General features: G+C 34.0%; 1 protein-coding gene across 4 annotated transcripts in view; it reads left to right on the top strand.

The window, feature by feature from the left end:
• The window catches only part of KCNIP1 (potassium voltage-gated channel interacting protein 1), a 374993-nt gene extending 365929 nt beyond the window's left edge, over window positions 1-9064 (top strand). For all 4 annotated transcript variants that reach the window (XM_087955480.1, XM_087955479.1, XM_087955481.1 and 1 more), the window contains one exon: window positions 1450-9064. In XM_087955480.1, the coding sequence (XP_087811606.1) occupies window positions 1450-1497 (48 nt within the window). In that variant the 3' untranslated portion in view covers window positions 1498-9064. The remainder of the gene's footprint in view (window positions 1-1449) is intronic.
• Window positions 9065-18502: the final 9438 nt, after the last annotated feature.

Below are 18502 nucleotides of genomic sequence, written 5' to 3'. Positions count from 1 at the left end.
TAAATGATGTAGTTAATAAATAATGAGTTGCTATGGAAGTGAAGAAAATAATTCAGAAAAAAAGAGCTAGAAAGAGGTTGATCACTTTCTTGTACCAGGAACCAGGGTTCAGTTTCCTAGAAATCCAGAAACTTGAGTCTGCAGAAGGTAGAATCATTTTAAATATATATTTTAAGTTATAAGAGGAAATCAAAAATTATAACAACAAAGGTATCAGAAACAAGATTGTTATTGTTGTCAATGAAAACTGACAACAAACTCATATAAAAGAAGAGGGAGAAGAAGGTAATCTTAAAAAGAAATGCAACATTCATTTTTTTTTACAACCACAATCAATCTTTCTTTTCAAAAGAGTGTGAATACAACACATAAAGGTAATATGTAAGAAAAATATTACTAATATTTTAGTAGTAATGATGACCTAATGTGATTGAATTTTCTTTTATTGCACAGTTTTCCAAAGCTCTTACTGTTAATTTTTCAGACTGGGCAACTTCCCACATTGAAATACCTCTGAATACTTTATATGAAATGCATGTCAGATTTCCATTGTTTTGCAATAGCAAATCTAGTAGCTAACAGTGAAACTGAAACAAATTAATTAAGAGTCTATGTATGTGTGCAGCTGGGTTCAAATGTGATAAATAAAATTCCCATTCTGATATGCATTAAATATTTAGACAATAAGCTAGCTGAATGATTTATTATAAAATATTGTCAGATGATTTCCTAAAGCACAGGACATGGACATCAAAGTTGGCAACATATATCAATTTATTTCTACAACCGCAGAAGATTTGCAATTTATATAGCATTCTATAATAGTTAACAGCTTGTTGAGACAAAGAAACTTTATAAGAGTTTAAGAATTAAAATCAGACCAGAATCATGCTTATGCCCATTTTTTGGCAGGCACAGAGATGCTGTGACAAGAGAGCTGCTTGGGATGGTGGGTTGGTTTTTTTCAGCCAATTGGTCAGGGATAAAATGTTCCTCTTTTTTGCAGGAGCTTTTGGTTACACATAGGGTCCAAAGCTTTCACCCACAAAGTCTGCTAAACTTGTGTAGCTGTATTAACATTATAGCAACAAACAAACAAATAAAAAACCCCACAACAGCATATTTAGAGGATGTATGTGCACACAGAGAGAGAGACACTAGACTTCAGAAAATCAGCCAAAGCAATATAACATTCTAATGTTTTAAATGAACAACACACAAAACCATTAGGACAGATGCATGGGATCACATAAACTGGACTTTGTTTTGACTGCTCTTTTTCAGAGTAACGTCACTTTTTGCCCCGCCATATATTCAGACTCATACATGATAATGTGTAAAACGGATAATCTGTGGGCCTTCAAAAACAATCCCCCATTGCTATCGCAGACTGGACAAAACTGTGTCAGCAGCTTAAATATGTATATTGTATTTTCTTGTTGTTTCCAGGATGACAATATCATGAGGTCCTTACAGCTTTTTGAAAATGTCATGTAACAGCAGCTGAAGAGCAGTCTAGAAATCTGAGATTTTATATGTACTGAGATCCTGAAGAAATGAAGTCAAGATTTTTCTCCCCATTGTCTTTTTTGATGAAAGCTTTTTACTACTTGGACAGACTCAATGTATAAGGATTTTGTATGTTACTGCAAACTGAGCTGTGTCTCTGAATGCAACACTCAATCTTGCCTCTCTCAAGAGATGCTGACTAGAATTTATCTAATTTAAAAGCATGCTAATAAAATCTGACCAGAGAGAACTGCTGCTTAAAGTTTAATGAATTAGTGAAGTTTAAATTATTGAAATAATATTCAACATTCTATTAGATAATCACAAAAAATCTGTTGCTTTGACTCTAGCAAGCTGGTTTGCATATGGTAACACAGCATCAGTAGCTTTAATCATCCGTTGTGTTTTTTGTATCATCACATTGTGTTAACATTTTCCTTTGATGGTACTGGAAAAGTTTGTGCTACTTTTACAAGCTGACACAAATATAACATGGTAAATGGGTTTTTTAATTTGTTTAGAACTTGTCATGACAATTATTTATTTATATTTATTGCACAATATTTGTTGGGCAATAAATGTAGAACAGTGACTAATGTATTGTACCAGATTCAGGCATTTGTTTATCCAAGGAAAGACTTTCCATTCATCAGGACTGTTGCTGGAAATATACATTTCTTTTCACCACTAACAAAATAGTTACAATCTGGAATCTACCTGCAAAAGGGTATTTCCATGTATGCTAAAGTTCTTACTTTTCAAGACAAAGATTTGACAAGCTGGTCCATTTCAAAAATGCCACTATAGCCTCTCCCTTTCACCCAGAGCAAATGTTCAAGCATGCTCAAGTGAAATTAATAATTTGGGGCAGGGCCTGTGCAAGAGAAGGGTTACCAAAAGTGAAACTGAAAAGCATGTGTAGGTGTGTTTTTGACACATTTTGCTATTTGATTACTAAGTGCCAGCTGTTGTGTTGAGTTTCATCTGCGGGCTGAGTAAAATCGAATATATCTGATGCAATGGAAAGAGGAAATAATCAAGACAGCCAATACCATAATCTACTGTATAGGTAAGCCTAGTGTTTTATTGCTTTTGACTTGAAAAAAAACATTACTATAAAAGAAGATGGCCTGCTTTGAAAGAATATTTAGAGGACTTGAAGCCAATTGTCTACCTGTTCCATTGTTTACCAAACCTGTGCATGCAGTTGCCTTAAGAGTTGAATTTTAAAAAATTGGTTCTCTAAAGACTGCTTTAACATGTAGCAGAGAAGTGATACTCTCACAGGAATTCCAAAATATTTCCCTCATATCTTTTCAAAGTATTTAATCACTCCCTTTTTTGCTTTCAAAAAGTCCAGTTTAGGTTTTTCCTCTTCTGGTGATTATTCATACGAAACTGAGACTCACCTAAAAACAAATTACAGTACACTTTTTGCAGAAAATGTCAGGAAAATATTTAGCTAAATAGGACAATGGTTTTGCCTTATTGTTCCAATTGACCTAAAGGGATCGAAGATTCAAGCTTTTGAAAAGTTTCAGGGGAATGAAATACCCAACTCTTCTAAATCATTGCTCAGTACAACACATAAGATATTATTTTATTTGACAAAACATTCACTAATTTTTATATCTTGCATTCAAGCTGAAATGTGCAGGCTGTTCTTTGTATATTGTGTACCTACAGTTTTCAAGCACAAAACCAGCCATACTGGCCTGTGTATGCTGAAACAAAGTCACTGCATAGTTCATAGTTTCATAGTTAAAGCAACTCAGATTACATTTAAGTGTTCTGGGATATAAAAGTGTTAAAAGTCCAAGAAATCTTTAAGCTAGCATTGATTTCACTGGCCCTGAGAGTTGCAGTTTTTAATACAAGGATATTAAGACTCAGGGTGAACAACTGCCGTTTGGAGATTGGGGGTGGGGAATCACATCCTATTGATGTTTTTGCCCCTTTCAGATGCAAATGTTTAAAAATAAAGATTCAACCTGCTATTTTGAGCTATTTTGTTAGCAGTTAACATGGCTGATGCTGAAAGGCATGATGAAAGGTAGGTTGGTGTTTTTAAAATGAAATTTGAGGTTTCAAACTCCAAGACTACATTTTAAATTGTATGCAGTATATGTCATTCACATAATGACAATTTCAGTCAACTGACCTAACCATGATATTCTTCACACTACTGTGCCATTTTTTTTTCAAATGGAAGTCTCATGAAATGCAAACAAAACAGTGTTTTAAGATTACAATACTAATGAAGTAGCTTTGAGGTAAATTCTACTGAAAGTATTAATGGAATTTACTTCCAAATAATCTTGGTTAAGATTGAACTTACTGATTCAAATACAATTGCTTTCAGCAGCAGTCACAGAGTTAGCATTTAAAATCAGTACATCCACTATATGCAGAAACCTCTAACTGAACTTATTAAGGGTTGTTTATTTGCCTAACACAGTTTTGCAATAAGACACACGGAGAAAGGAACCCAGAAAGAAATTACTCTTGGAAATATATGAATGTGAGGGAATGCTTATATGACCCCCAACAACTTTGTTCTACATATGGACGTCTCCATTTTCTTATTTGCCTTAAGATATTGTTAGCATACCTTTTGTTCTAGCAAAATAGCGTTTTATTTCAGATAAGCTAAACAATGAGCCTGATCTATGGTTAAGCTAAACAGGAGGTGAAGAGATTAGGAGATCTTCCAGCCCAATTCTGGAAGGTCTGTTACCCACCAGTGGCAGATAAACATGCAACTAGCTTTCAGCCTGTCATTCACAGAGGCTCCCAAACCAATTCCCAAAGGCTCCTAAACAAGGAAGACATTATACACCAACAGGAAACTGTCTAATATGGGATTCACATCCTATGCTACACTATGTTAGCCATCACCAATAAAAACCATTGCCACTATTTTCCCCACTTGTTCTCCTGAAAGTGAATAAAATCAGCTCTGGAACATACTGTAGCAATTTTTAGTTGAGTTTAAGAACTAACTGCGGAATTATAGCTGGATTGTCACACATACAAAATAAATATCGAACATTTATAGTTAAGCTATATAAGAATTAAATTTGATTTCCTGGTTTAAGGAAAAATGTTCATTATACACAGGAATGAAGATATATGAAAAGTAGTGCCAAGTCCATGACTTCTTTTTTCCTGGGGGAAAAATAACTAAGGGCTGCAACAAGTAGCTTTCCTTATATTGTTCTAACTTGTGACCATCATATTTTCAATAAGGTTTTAGCTATATTTTTACAACAGATTATGTATTATTGGCAAGGAAAATATATTTTAAAAATATCATTCATAGTTCTATATTTTATAAAGCACATTAACTGTAAAGTCTTTATACAGAAAGTTGTAAACCTGATACTACTGTAACTGGGTTTGTAATGTGATGGGCATGTTCTCAGAAAACTTTTAGATGCCCTTTAGATATCTTGTAGAATATATTTGGAGATTTTTTTCCCCCAGGGATTCTCCAGTTCATAAGTGTCCCTCCTGTGTCTGGCTCAACTGCTTTTTAGTTCCACTGATAAACCTTGGAAGTAGGATCATCATTGAAGTACTGTAGGTGTCAAGATATGTAACTTTCCAGATAACATTATGTGATTCCCCTCCAGTGCAGCCACCATGGCCTTTTTGCAAACTGAAACCCCAGAAAGGGATTCCCCTATGCACCTCTCTCTCTTCTTTGTCAATTAGCTGGCGGGATTTTCTTCTTCTTTTTTCTAACAGTTTAGTATATGAAACACTGACTGCTTGATCCACACTCCATACCTGTTCTACTATATAGCAGGAAAGAGACTTCAGATTGGGAAGATGGAATGGGGAGGAGAATTAAATTGAGTCCATGAGTCTTTGGAAAGATGGAGTAGACAAATAATTAATGATATAGGAGAAAGATGTAAGGAAATTAAAAATGTTTTTCCCAGCTTCAACCATTTAAGGATAGTTGGAGATGAGTTAAACTATTAAAATGATGCCACGTTAATATTGCTTCAGCATGAAGGAGTTAAGTAGACAATGTTGCATGAAATTTAAACAGGTGCAACTTTTTTGAACCAACATTTATATGAGCCTTTCCTCAACATATAGGATGAGGATGACAGAATTTGTAGCCAAAGATTGGAATTTATATATTAGACACACAGCTCGCAAATTTTAGATCTAAGTTTAGCTGCTGCAATAAATTAAATATATATCATGCAGAATTCATCTTTTGAAAGTAACTCTTCTGAATTCCTGTAGGAGAGTTCTTTGTCTAAAATCAAGAAAAGAAAGAGAAAAAAAGATCATATAACTTCTTAGCACAACATATTTCTCACAAATTCTGAGGCACAATGCAAACAATTGTTCAGAGAGAGATGTTGAGTTAACCCCACTGGGGTTACTAGGGAGAGACCAATTTCAAATTTCTCCTATTGCAGTCTCACTTTTTGTAAAGCTTTACATAAATATATAAATCAGCACATTTAATAAAAATGTGTATCTGATTCAAGTAAATTCTGAGTTGGATCTGATATCTTCATGTTCTGAAGTTCCATGAAGTTCTTTTCAGTATGACCTAATTCAGTATTAAATTGCTTTCCATAGAGAGAGAACTCTGTATATTAGTGTTATCTAACTCTATCAAAATCAAGGATCGATCAATAAAATGAAAGGAATTAATTTTTAAAATAAAAGATGAAGATTAGTTCTAAATAGCATATACTTATTTCCTTGACATTGATAGGTTTTGTTCTTTTGAAAAGCCTAATGCACTTGCTTGCTATATCTAGTTTTATCACAAACTAAATTCTAGAACTGACCCTGAGGTTTTTATAGCTTGATCAGTGATCTACTCGTTGCAGAATACCTTATGCCACCAGACTCGAAATTCTAGACCTAGAAAATTCTAGAGCTACGCTGCCTTCAGTCCAATCTAAGTATAGTATATAAAATCATACATTGTAATGTCCTACCTGTCAATGAATACTTCAGCTTCAATCATAACAATACAAGAGCAAACAATAAATGCAAACTCAAGGTTAATCGCACCAAACTTGATTGTAGGAAATACGACTTCAGCAACAGGGTGGTCAATGTCTGGAATACTCTACCTGACTCTGTGGTTTCTTCCCCAAACCCCAAAAACTTTAACCTTAGACTTTCTACTATTGACCTCACCCCTTTCCTAAGAGGTCTGTAGGGGGCGTGCATAAGTGCACCAATGTGCCTACCGTCCCTGTCCTATTGTTTCTTTTATTTTTCTTATATGTATCCATGTATTCATAACTATGTTTTTACTTATACCTATTATCTTGTAAGCAATTGACAAACCAAATAAAATAAAAATAAATAAATAAGTTTGCTTCATACTAAAGCTCTGAGTCAAATCAGCAGCTGACATTCAGATGACTTGTCCACCTTCATAAGAGTTGCCTTATAGATTAAATTAGAGTATTTTGAATTTAAATAATAATAATTAAAACTAAAGGCTAGCCACTAATGTAGTAAGGTTAACAGATCTGGTCTGAAAAAGTCCAGACAGCTACTAAATGGGAGCAGCTACTAAATGTTGCTGACTAATAGTCCTCCAAATCTAGTAGCCATAATGTAACAAATCCTTAGCATTATTTTTCCTGCCAACTTTTTAATCAACCTAGTATCTTTGCTAAGTAGGTGGAGACTTACTGTACTGTGTGTATTATAAATTAATCTGAATGTTGATCTATTTTTAATTTTCTTTTAATCATACAAAAAGCAAAGATATTATTTCCTTTTACTTTCTCAGTAAAAGTTTCCATAGTTGCATATATTTTGTGACTCTAATTTTCCATGGATTGCAGCTGTGCTCCAAGTACACATTAATGTGGGCTGAGCTATTAGATTGGAATCAGAAGACATGAAAATGAGACTGCAGATTGGGAAGATGGAGTGGGGAGGAAAATTAAATTGAGGTTGTGAGTTTTTGTAAAAAAATATTTGAGAATAAATTTGAACTATGGGGAAAAGATTAAGAGTCAGTCTAGTAAAATAGTTCCTCTTTCCTCCCACGATGACACAGTCTTCCTATTATTCATCTCTTGCATATCAGAAAGCTCTTAGAGTTCCTTCCAATACTTCTATGCTAATAAAAAGAAACAACATGAAATGAAAATCCACCCTGTAGAAGTCTGCTAGCTAAGTTCCTTTGTTCAGTGTTGTTCAAGGTCTTCTGCTGTAAGGAGGTGTAACTTTTATAAAACAAGACACCTTGCAAGGAGAGAAGGTTATCATGGCATGATAAGACCTTTTTCTTAGCCCAGTTGATTGGCAAAACTGGTAACCACAACAAGCCCTTATAGAACATATCGCCTATCTGCAGTGATGCTTACAACAGCTGCTAGCCAAAAATAACTAATGTTACTTTTTTTTGGGGGCTTTATTAATGCATGTCATAAAAGGAGATTGAAGCCATTATCACTTTCTAACAATATTAAATTATAAACTCTGTGATGATGCCAGAGTCCTTAATACATTCATTTCTTATTTTTGTTTTGTTAATGTTCTTATCTATGGACAAATCCATGACTGTAGCATGTAGCCTGATTAATAAGGACAGAGAAATGCATCAATCATGATAGTATCATTTAGTATTAAAAAATGAGCTCATGTATCATGAAGCATGTTCTAACCAAGGTTATGTGCTACCTGAAAGTTGATGAGATCAAGCACCTGTAGAAAAAAAAAACTAAGCATCCAGTTTACAATCTGGATTTTAAAAAATGTGTACTTTAATCTGAATCATACCCAGTATGAACATTTTGGAGCTCAGAAGCATGTTCATTTTTCATATTTGCAATATGTATGACAAAGTCTTGATGACAATAATTGAAATTCTATTATCAACACATTTTGCTTCATCCTGAATTTTACTTGCAATATATAGAAACTAACCCCGGACAAAAGATTTAAGTTTTAAATGATCAGTGCTCTCCATTGTACAAAAATGCTTAGAACTGCAATTGTTTCAACAGTGTCTAAAATATTTGTCAGATCATTAGCTATGAATTATTACAATTAAATCAGGAAATCCATTTTTTCCAGATGATGATTATATACATTATGGGCAACAGATTGATAAAAATAGTAATGATAAGAATAGTGATGCAAAAAAATAATGATGTGATTGCTGCTATGGATGTTAGTTTTCCTGTTACTCATTTCATTTGCATGAGTAACCATGAATTATACTGATTGTAATGGATTGATAGAAGATATTTGCATTGTTCAGTTGGAATGACAGATTAAAAGCATCTTGGAGATTTTCTTCATATTATTGAAAAACCTCCCCAGTGTGTTGACATTAGAAATGTGCAGTAGTGTTACAGCTTCCTTCTTTGTGTGCAACTACCACCACTGTTTTTGAGCTCATCAGAAAAATTAACAAACATTCATGATATGTAAAGCCATTCTATTGAAGCAGCAACATATAGTTCCATTTCCACAAATATTATGATCAAACAGCAATTTGTATAATATTTTGTTGAACATTTTCAGAGATTTTGGTTTTAATAATAAAAAATATAATATGTACAGAAGTGATGTGACTATCTTCTTTATGAGTAATTCAATCTCAACCCTGCTTGAGGCAGAGAGAAAAGATTATAGCAAATTCTCCTAAGCAATGGAGAGTTAGTCAGATGTTTCCTGAGTAGTGCTGGCTTCCAGACACACAATGGGTCAGCAAAGAAAAGAGCCATTGGTAATGTCTAATGACCTCATGCAGTTGAAAATTTACAAAGGCTAGGTAAGATAACAACTGAATTCATAGGTCAATGATTGGTGAGGAACAGTCTTAAAGATGGGACAGATGTAAAAGGTGCATTACCCATAGCTATCTTCATAAGAAATAGTTAACCCATAAATTTACATGAGGCTTCACTTTCAGTGTAATCCTCTATGCTCTTACATAGAAGCAACTCTCATTATATTCAAAAGGCTTCATGGTAATGGTATTAATATTGTCACTTTTGTATGGATGTGGCAGAAGTCTTTATAAAGAAAGTGTGGAAAGCTGGTTAATGAGTAACTGAAAGCAATATCTGAACTCTCCATATGTGTAAAGAACCTGGGAAAATTTATTCTCTGGGCATTCAAAGTCATGATCTGGAAACAAAAATAGTTCTTTGAAGCTTCAAAGCTTTTTAATTCCATACTAAGAACTCAAAATAACAATCCAAATAATGCCTATCCACGAACATCTGGATGAGCAGTTTGCTGCCCTGCGCTCTCACCAAGAGTCATAATAAGCCTTCCAATCTCAGCGGTGGTGATATAAGCAGTTCCTTATAAGTCTTACTCCTTTCCTTCCACATGAGGAAGGCTTTCTAGTTTCAAGAACTAGCTTTCTTTTCTACCTGGACAATGAATTGCAATGGGTGAATTCACTTATACAAGCCTGATAAGAATGATTTACCAGAGGGTTTCTCTTCAGGTTTCTGTTTGTGATCTTCAAACCTGACATCCCCAGCAACCTTTTTCTTCAGCCCCTGCCACTTTCTTCTTCAACAGAACAGCTGTTAGACAGGCACTGAATTTCCAGACACTCATAATTCTGCTGCTATGGCTTACAAGGAACCTGGTGTTTTCCCTTCACCACAATGGAAAGTATTATCCTTAAATAAACCACATTGTGTTCAACTAAGCATCATCCCATGTGACATTTCTCTTTCAGGGTAATCCTGTGCATGTTTACTTATAAACAATCTCCGTTATATTCAGAGGACCTGCTTAATAGTAAGTGTTCTAAGACTGCCACTTTCATATCAAAAGTATCATTCCCAGGTGGACCACATAGTGCAGCAAAATATAACCCATCTCCTTCATGATTTAGAACAGGATTCACCAAATTAAGTCTGTGTTTGATTGGATTAGATTTGAATTTTTTTTATTCTTGGCCACAGGAGCAAGGAAGAAAGGTACCTTACAAGAAACTTTATATGTAAAGGCTCCATTTGCCAACAGGTGGGATCTTAGTGTTTGATACAATGAGAAAAAAAGAATGAAGAATAAATATTAAAACATTCCAGCAAAAAAAGAATCCCATTAAAAATGATTGCCACTTGCAGATGATACTTTTTTTTTAATTGAAGACCCAATAGAAAGAGGACAAGAACTAATGAATGAGAATGATTTGGAACAGTCAGAGGACTTTAAATTAATAGAAAGAAAACAAAATTAATAACTAAAAAAATTAACAGAAAAACAGATATTAGAGTTAGAAAAGGCAATGGGACTACAAGTGACAAAGAAATTTAAATATTTAGACTTATGGCTGACGGCACACTGTAAGACGTTAATGGAGAATAATTATAATAAACTATTACAGCAGGTTAAAAAAGATTTAGAATTATGAGTTAAACTGCAACTCTCTTTATTAGGAAGGATCACCACTATCAAAATGACTGTTCTGCCAAAATGTATATATCTATTTCAGACAATAACAATTAGAATACAGAAAAATTATTTTGTGGAACGTAACAGGATAATTGCAAAATTTATCTGGCAGGACAAAAAACCTAGAATAAACCTAAAAGCAATGCAAGATATGAAGAGTAGGGGTGGTATGGAATTGGGAATTATACCATAGTGCAGCTTCTCTGGTATGGCTGAAAGAATGGGTGAATTTATCTAATAAAAGAATATTAGTACTAGAAGGCCACGACTTACAGAGGGGCTGGTATGTCTTTCTGTGGGATACAGAGACTACTAAGCAGAAATATTTTCATAGACATCTAATCAGAGATTCCCTACTGTCTAATTGGATTAAAATTAGGAAAAAACACTATATAAAGATTCCAATTTGGATATCAACAATGGAGGTGATGATTCACCCTAACAATTTGGATATGAATAAGATGATAAAATATAAAGATTTACTAGATACAGAAGGGAATTTGAAAACATGGCAGGACCTCCAGGAACAAGGGCTACAAGATAAGAAAGAATATGGAATTTATGCGAAACTACAACAATTAGAATTTTATTACGCCCAGACAAAAAAAATAACAACATTTTATAATTACTTATTGGAGATATAATTAGAGGAAGAAATAGTCAAGGGTAATATGATAGCTTGGAGTTGAAATATAGGCCGTAATATTAGCTTAATAGAATGGGAGAATCTCTGGAATAGAAATAACAAAATTACAAAATTGGCAACATACAAGGAAAACAGCTATAAAATGTTCTATTGATGGCACCTCCCCCTTTCAAGATTGGCAAAGATGTACCCCAACATGAGCCTGAAATGCTGGAAGTGCAAAAAAAAAAAAAAGGGGATGGAACATACTACCACACGTGGTGGTCTTGCATAGAATCCCAAAAATTTTGGCTGAGAATTAAAAAATGGTTGGAAGAAATTACAAATGAACAAACTGAATTAAAACCAGAATTGTTCTTATTAGGGATATTTAGGGAAAAATATGCAAAAAAATTAAATATATAATATTATATATATTGACGGCTGCCAGACTGGCCTTTGCTCAATGTTGGAAACAGCCCTACACTCCACCAGAGGAATTGATAATTCAAAAGATAATGAGTTGTGCAGAAATGGATAAATTAACCCTAGCCCTAAAAGATAAAGAATCATCAGAGTATTACATAATTTGGGATTGTTGGTATAAATGGATTGAGCAAAGACAGACTATATAATAAATGGTAAAGGAAGATAAGTAGTAGCTGTAGTAAATATATATTCGCATTAGATATCAATTGTAAATATTGCACAAAATAACATTACAAACAGAAAATCACAAACTGTCGATGTTGAATTTTTTTTATTTTTTCTTTATGTTGTTTGTCTTGTTTTAATTTTAAAATCAATAAAGTTTATTTTAAAAAAAATGATTGTATTGTTAAATTAGAGTGGGAAATTATTTTAGATAGTTCTCGAGGTCATTTCATGTACAGATGGAAAACTTGTATTAAAATACAGCAAAAGAAAAATAATTTTTTGTACCATCAAGCAGTGATTTGAACATCTATTTCTGGTATGTTTTTGGGTTCAATTCAAGGTGCTGGTTAAATCCTGACATGGCTTGGAACTGGGATACCTGAAGGATCCAACCAGATCTAGCAGAATGGACATGCTTCAGACCCCATTAGCCAAAGACTGTCCACTGGTGGGGCTCTAGAAGATGGACTTTTTTTTCCGCTCCTGATCTATGGAACATTGTCTTTTTAGAGATTAGAATAACCCCAATCCTGGTAGCCTTTCATAAGGCTCTAAAAGCCTGATATGTACCCGAACCTGGGATGATGAATATTTCAAGAGCCCTGTTTCTATTGTCAAGAACTATATTACCAACTGGTCAATTATCTTGACTCCTAGGTATATTTCTTTTGGATTTTTCTATTATTTTTATTGGTTTAAAATGTTTTTAGTATTTTGATTGTAATATATATATATTTAATTGTAAGCTGCCCAGAGTCATTGACTGAGATAGGCATCTATAGAAATTGAATGAATGAATGAATGAATGAATGAATGAATAATGAATGAATGAATGGATGGATGGATGGATGGATGGATGGATGGATGAATGAATGAATGAATCCTTTCTGTAAGTACTTTAAAACAGGGGTCCCCAACCACCGGTCCGCGGACCGGGACCAGTCCGTGGAACAAGTCCTACCGGGCCGCTGGCTTGCTGGGCGCCGCCATCTTGTTTTGATGAAAAAGTGTTTCCGGTGAGCTTTTCCGGGTAGAAAGCTCATCGGAAGCACTTTTTCATCAAAACAAGATGGCGGCGCCCAGCTGATGTCGGTACTGGGCCGCGCCATAAAAAAGGTTGGGGATACCGGGCCACGGCGTAAAAAAGGTTGGGGATCACTGCTTTAAAAGACTTCCTTTGACAGAAATAACAGGTTGTAAACGTTTCTTAAAAGTCTTCCTATCCCTGCTTTTGGAATCCCTCTCCCCTATTCTTCCTTGCCAGTCTCTCTCAGATATATTCTAGATTCTCTTGAATGTATGGCACATTCAAGATGTATTTGAGACTGTGAAGGACAGCTCAAATTGTTTAGCTTCTTTTCTGTTCTCTTTGGAAGCTGTGATTATATTCAGTGTGTCACAATACACTGACTGAATGGGCATCCAATTTTTTTGTTCCTGGTTTCTTAATATGACTCTGTTAACAACTGCACATCAATAAGTGTTTGTTCACATTTGCAGAAAGATATTGTGTTTAATTTTGTACCATATAGAGATTGGTAGGGTGTTTTCTCTCTCTCTCTCAACTTAGGGATTCACAGAATGGTAGGATAGGACTTTACAAAGGATACCAATGTTTGTATGTAATTGCCTTTCTGTTCACTACAGATGAGATACATTTTTATTTTTTTTATTTTTAATAGTAGCATACAAACAACTACAACTACAACAAAGCTACAGTAGGGATTATATAGTGAGATACAAATCTACATATATTGGTAGTAAATAATCTAAACAGAACAATGGTAATTAATATATTTGGATTTAATAAACAACAAATAGTTATTGCATTTTATTCTAATATATACCCATGTAATATTATCTAATCTTGACAACAGTTAACAGGTCTTTTTTTGACTTCTTCTATCTAGCTGAGAATCCTAAATTAAGTTGAAATCATCAGCAAAAAATATATGTTTGATAGTTTGAACTAAAAGGAAAAGTTTGCTCTTAGTGGAGCCATAAAAGTTAATGTTTTATTTTTTTAAAAAAGAATATTATTCACTGTCACAGTTTTTATATTCCACTTCAATTTTAGAATTGCCATCAAATGTAGTAACTGTCCTTCATGCTTTATTTGACCAATCACTAATAGGTTTGTCCAATCCAGCACCGGGACCTCAAAAAATGTTGCTCAAATATCTGGTTGTAATTACACATTTGTCCTTTTGGGAAAAAAATCAATTTAGTTACCAACTGATTTGTGGTGCCATGCCCTTCATATTGACAAAATATTTCTCAAGGTCAGTTTCACAATATTGCAGGTGTATTGCACTCTAATAGCAGATACACAAATGGAAAGCATTTAAATAGGATCTAAATTAAAAGAAATGAATCATGAAACAAAAAAGCATGGTAAAGGAGAAAATATCCAATGTAATTATATTATTTAGAAAAAAGAAAAAAAATCCACTTTAAACTTCCAATTTTATGGATTACTGCCCTCCTCCTTTTTCACTGTGAAAATAAAGACATAAAGTAAGTATTTATACTTACAGTATATACAATAGTAGCAGAAACTGTTGTACAAAAGAAGAGGAAGAAAAACAAGATTGGTACGCACCAGATTTGTTATCAGATCAATACTCATGGAGCTTGTAAAAAATTCACAACAACACATGTGTTTGTAAATGTTTTTTTCCCTATTCTCCAAAAGAAAAAGAAAATTGCTGGATAAAAAGTATGTAAAAAGGTATATAACTGTTTTTTGCAAATGTACGTGCAACCTCAAAGTCTTTTCTTAAATTTTGTACTTGTAAAAGAAGATCTGGGTAACCCAATATTTTACTTAAATAATATTTCAAGTTAGTAATTTGTCTTCAAAGTTGTAAAAGGCAGTATCTTGATGTCAGACTTCAAAAACTTTCTTCAAATTGTATAAAATATTTTGCCTTTTACTAGTATGAGATACACTGAGCATATAACTAGAAGTGTATCTTATACAGAGCAAGACAAAGTGCTAGATCAAAAAGATTCACTATAAAATTCATAATAAATACTCAAACCATTTCTTGTTTCCTTCAGCTTTCAGCTTTTTCATGATCAATTCAAGAAACCTAGAACATTTCCAAATCAATGTACTGGTTATTATCTTTAAAACCCTACATAGTATAGGACCAGGTTATTTGTTGAACTGCCTTCTCTAAGGGTATCTGGCTATTACACTAGACTAGGCTAGATAGAGAGGGCCCACACTCCAGGTCCCACCCCTTAACGTTGACCTCTAGTAGGACTTGGGACTTTTCTTTAGCAAACCCTTCCTTGTGGAACACTCTTCACCCTGGGATCTGGCCTTCCCCCCTGCTCTTTAGCCTTCTGGAAAAGCAGAAAAGGGGTGACTTTTTCCCCGAGGGTGTAAAATAGAATAAGATTGGAGTTCAACGATTGTGTATAGATTGATGCATTGGATATAATGGTTTAGAAGTTGTTGGGGTTTCTTTGCTTTTTTCCCTTTGTTTGTTATATTTTCTTGCTGTATTTTCTTTCTCTTATTATGCTTGGGAGCTACCCCAAGTTGTATTCTACAAAATGGGAAGTCATATCAATCTGTTAAATAAATAAATAAAGATTTGCATCTATTCAGGTGTTAGCAACTATGTTTGATGAAGACAGTTGTTAGAGGAGATACATGACTGCAATTTTACATATTGTTTCCTTAGTGTAACGATTAATTACACTTAACATCAGAGAAATATGTACTAATTATAGAGATTGAAAATATACTTCTAATGGCTCACAGCTGATCCAATCCAGAACTCAAATTTTGGCTATCTCTCTGGAGCATATTTGGGCTGGATGAGTGGCAAAAAAAAAATGTCAATGTGTACATTGTTCACACACATGTACAAAAGGGGCAGGGCTTCTATTATATTGGCATCCTGTTGTTTTTTTAAGCCTCCTTTGGATGTACCTGATCACCAGCTTCTGTGAAAATGCTGCAGTGGTTATATCACCAAGGCTGATGTTTATAATGGTGAAAATAGGAAAGAAGGCAGTGATCCCTAAGGTATGCTAGAAAATGAGAGAAAGAAAATGACACAGAGGATGAACAAGCAGGCAAGATTAGGGGAGGGAAAGACTGATGGATTTGTTATGCATATGGGCTGTGATTAGAGGGAACTAGTATGTTAATGTGGCTTGCTGTTAAAGTGGTTTAATATGCCACTTGTTCAGTCTTGTACATAGCTGATGTGTGAGTCCTGACAAGCTCAAATCATAGTACTACAAATCTTGACAGACAAAAGATTGCCCAATCCTGCAATGCATCTTTTTTTACAGGGGCTGACATAAGCCTCTCCTCTTACAAATTCTACCTACACAGAAATGTACTTCAAATTTACTTCACCTATCCATTGGAAACAGAAAGAGTAGACAGACAAATATTTCTAAGGCAGATGTCCCACAATTCAGCTTGAAGCTGGCCTTGATTTATTTTAATTTATTTAGAAAAAAGTGTGAAAACGCATTGGTCAAGGTGCTGCTCTATAACATAGGAAGATCCATGGGATTTCATGAGTTTGAGTTCACACTTTTAGAGCACTCCTTAGATTTGCTTTCCTTTGGTGCCACGGTGTGGTTACTGATTGCTTTCGTTTAAAGTAGAGATTATTTCAATATTATCTTGCAGAAACAATGCCAGATTTTCAGTTTAATAATATATATGTATATTCTAGTATGCATTTCTCTAGTCATGGTAAAAGTCACTTCCTAACTTCTAAAATGACTCTTCATTCACTTTAGTGCTGCTTAGTCATGGGGAATCATCTCAACAGTATAGGTTTTGCTAGCATCAGGAGTTTCCTGTTTTTAATACATGGCTCAAAATGAACTGATTAAAACACAGGTGGCTAAATAACAGCAGGTTAATCTATGTCAGATCATGAAGAGCTAAAGATGTAAAAATAATAATAAAAAAAAGGTGGTTGACTCTACCCAAAAGGGTTGGCATCATCAAGTCTCAGGAATAAGTTTCCATAAAATTTGCATCTACCAATTTCTTTGATATGTCATTTCTTACATAAAAATAATTAATGCCATAATAATTCATCATTGTTATTAATTATTTAGGAGGAGGAGAATTTAAATTCTATAGGCAAATAGATTTCTCTCTTTTTATATATAATTTTATTGAAATTTTTAAAAACAAGAATAATACAAACTATAATAGAATAAGAAGGAAAAAAGGCAAAGAAAAAAAACAGAAAAGCGAAAATGCAGAAAGAAAGAAAGAAGAAAGAAAGAAAGAAAGAAAGAAAGAAAGAAAGAAAGAAAGAAAGAAAGAAAGAAAGAAAGAAAGAAAAGAAAAGAAAGGAGTGAGTGAGGGAGGGAGGGAGGAAGGAAGGAAGGAAGGAAGGAAGGAAGGAAGGAAGGAAGGAAGGAAGGAAGAAAGAAAGAAAGAAAGAAAGAAAGAAAGAAAGAAAGAAAGAAAGAAAGAAAGAAAACACATATAAAGAAGTGACCTGGTTTTATTTAAGTACAGTTGTAAAGTACAGTTGTAAATTTATCTCTCTAAAGTTACAATGTGACTTCTTTCTATAATCTGTATTATCTAATCTTCAAAACTATAGGTCATAAGTTTATTTTTTATTTACTTTTAGAAAAGAAATTTAAAAAAATTAAAAGAAGTAAAAGAAAGAAAAGAAAATAACCACTTGAGATCAACAACAGCCAATAGACTGCACACAAATGATTACCTTATAGCAATATGAGCTTCACTCCACTGGTCCTGACACAAGCGAAAACAAAGGGATGTCAGCTATAAACTGCCCAGATGATGTTTGCTCACGTGATCCTGGGAAAGCAATTATTAGCGCTCATTGCTTCTGGTATACCAAATGTCAATTATATGATTGTGGAGGCCTTGCAGAGGCTGAAAATGGCCACCACTTCTGAAATGATAAATGTTAATCACATGATCATGGAGATCTCACAGAGTTTGTCATTTCAGAATTAGCCACAAGTCTATTTTTGAAGCACTGCTGTTACTTCGAATAGCTATTAATTGAATAATAATAAGTTGAGAACGACGTGTAGCAATACTGAAAATTACTAGAAAAGATGAACGTAAACCATCTACAGTTTCAATCAGAAAATCAGCAGGATCCAATAAAGGCTTCCTAAACAGATACTTAAGTTCATGTAGAGCCATAGCCGGACCAGCATTATGGGAGGAAATGCAGAATTCGTTTGCTTGTGAAAAACAAATGTGGACTAAAGATTCAGATGCAATGACAAAGC

The sequence above is a fragment of the Notechis scutatus genome, chromosome 2, assembly GCF_049901735.1.
Source record: "Notechis scutatus isolate UNSWTSFEM ecotype Mainland chromosome 2, rNotScu1.2, whole genome shotgun sequence".
In the NCBI taxonomy this organism is placed as follows: domain Eukaryota; kingdom Metazoa; phylum Chordata; class Lepidosauria; order Squamata; family Elapidae; genus Notechis; species Notechis scutatus.
Note: the sequence above shows the minus strand (reverse complement) of the source record. Positions and strands in the feature narration are given on the sequence as shown.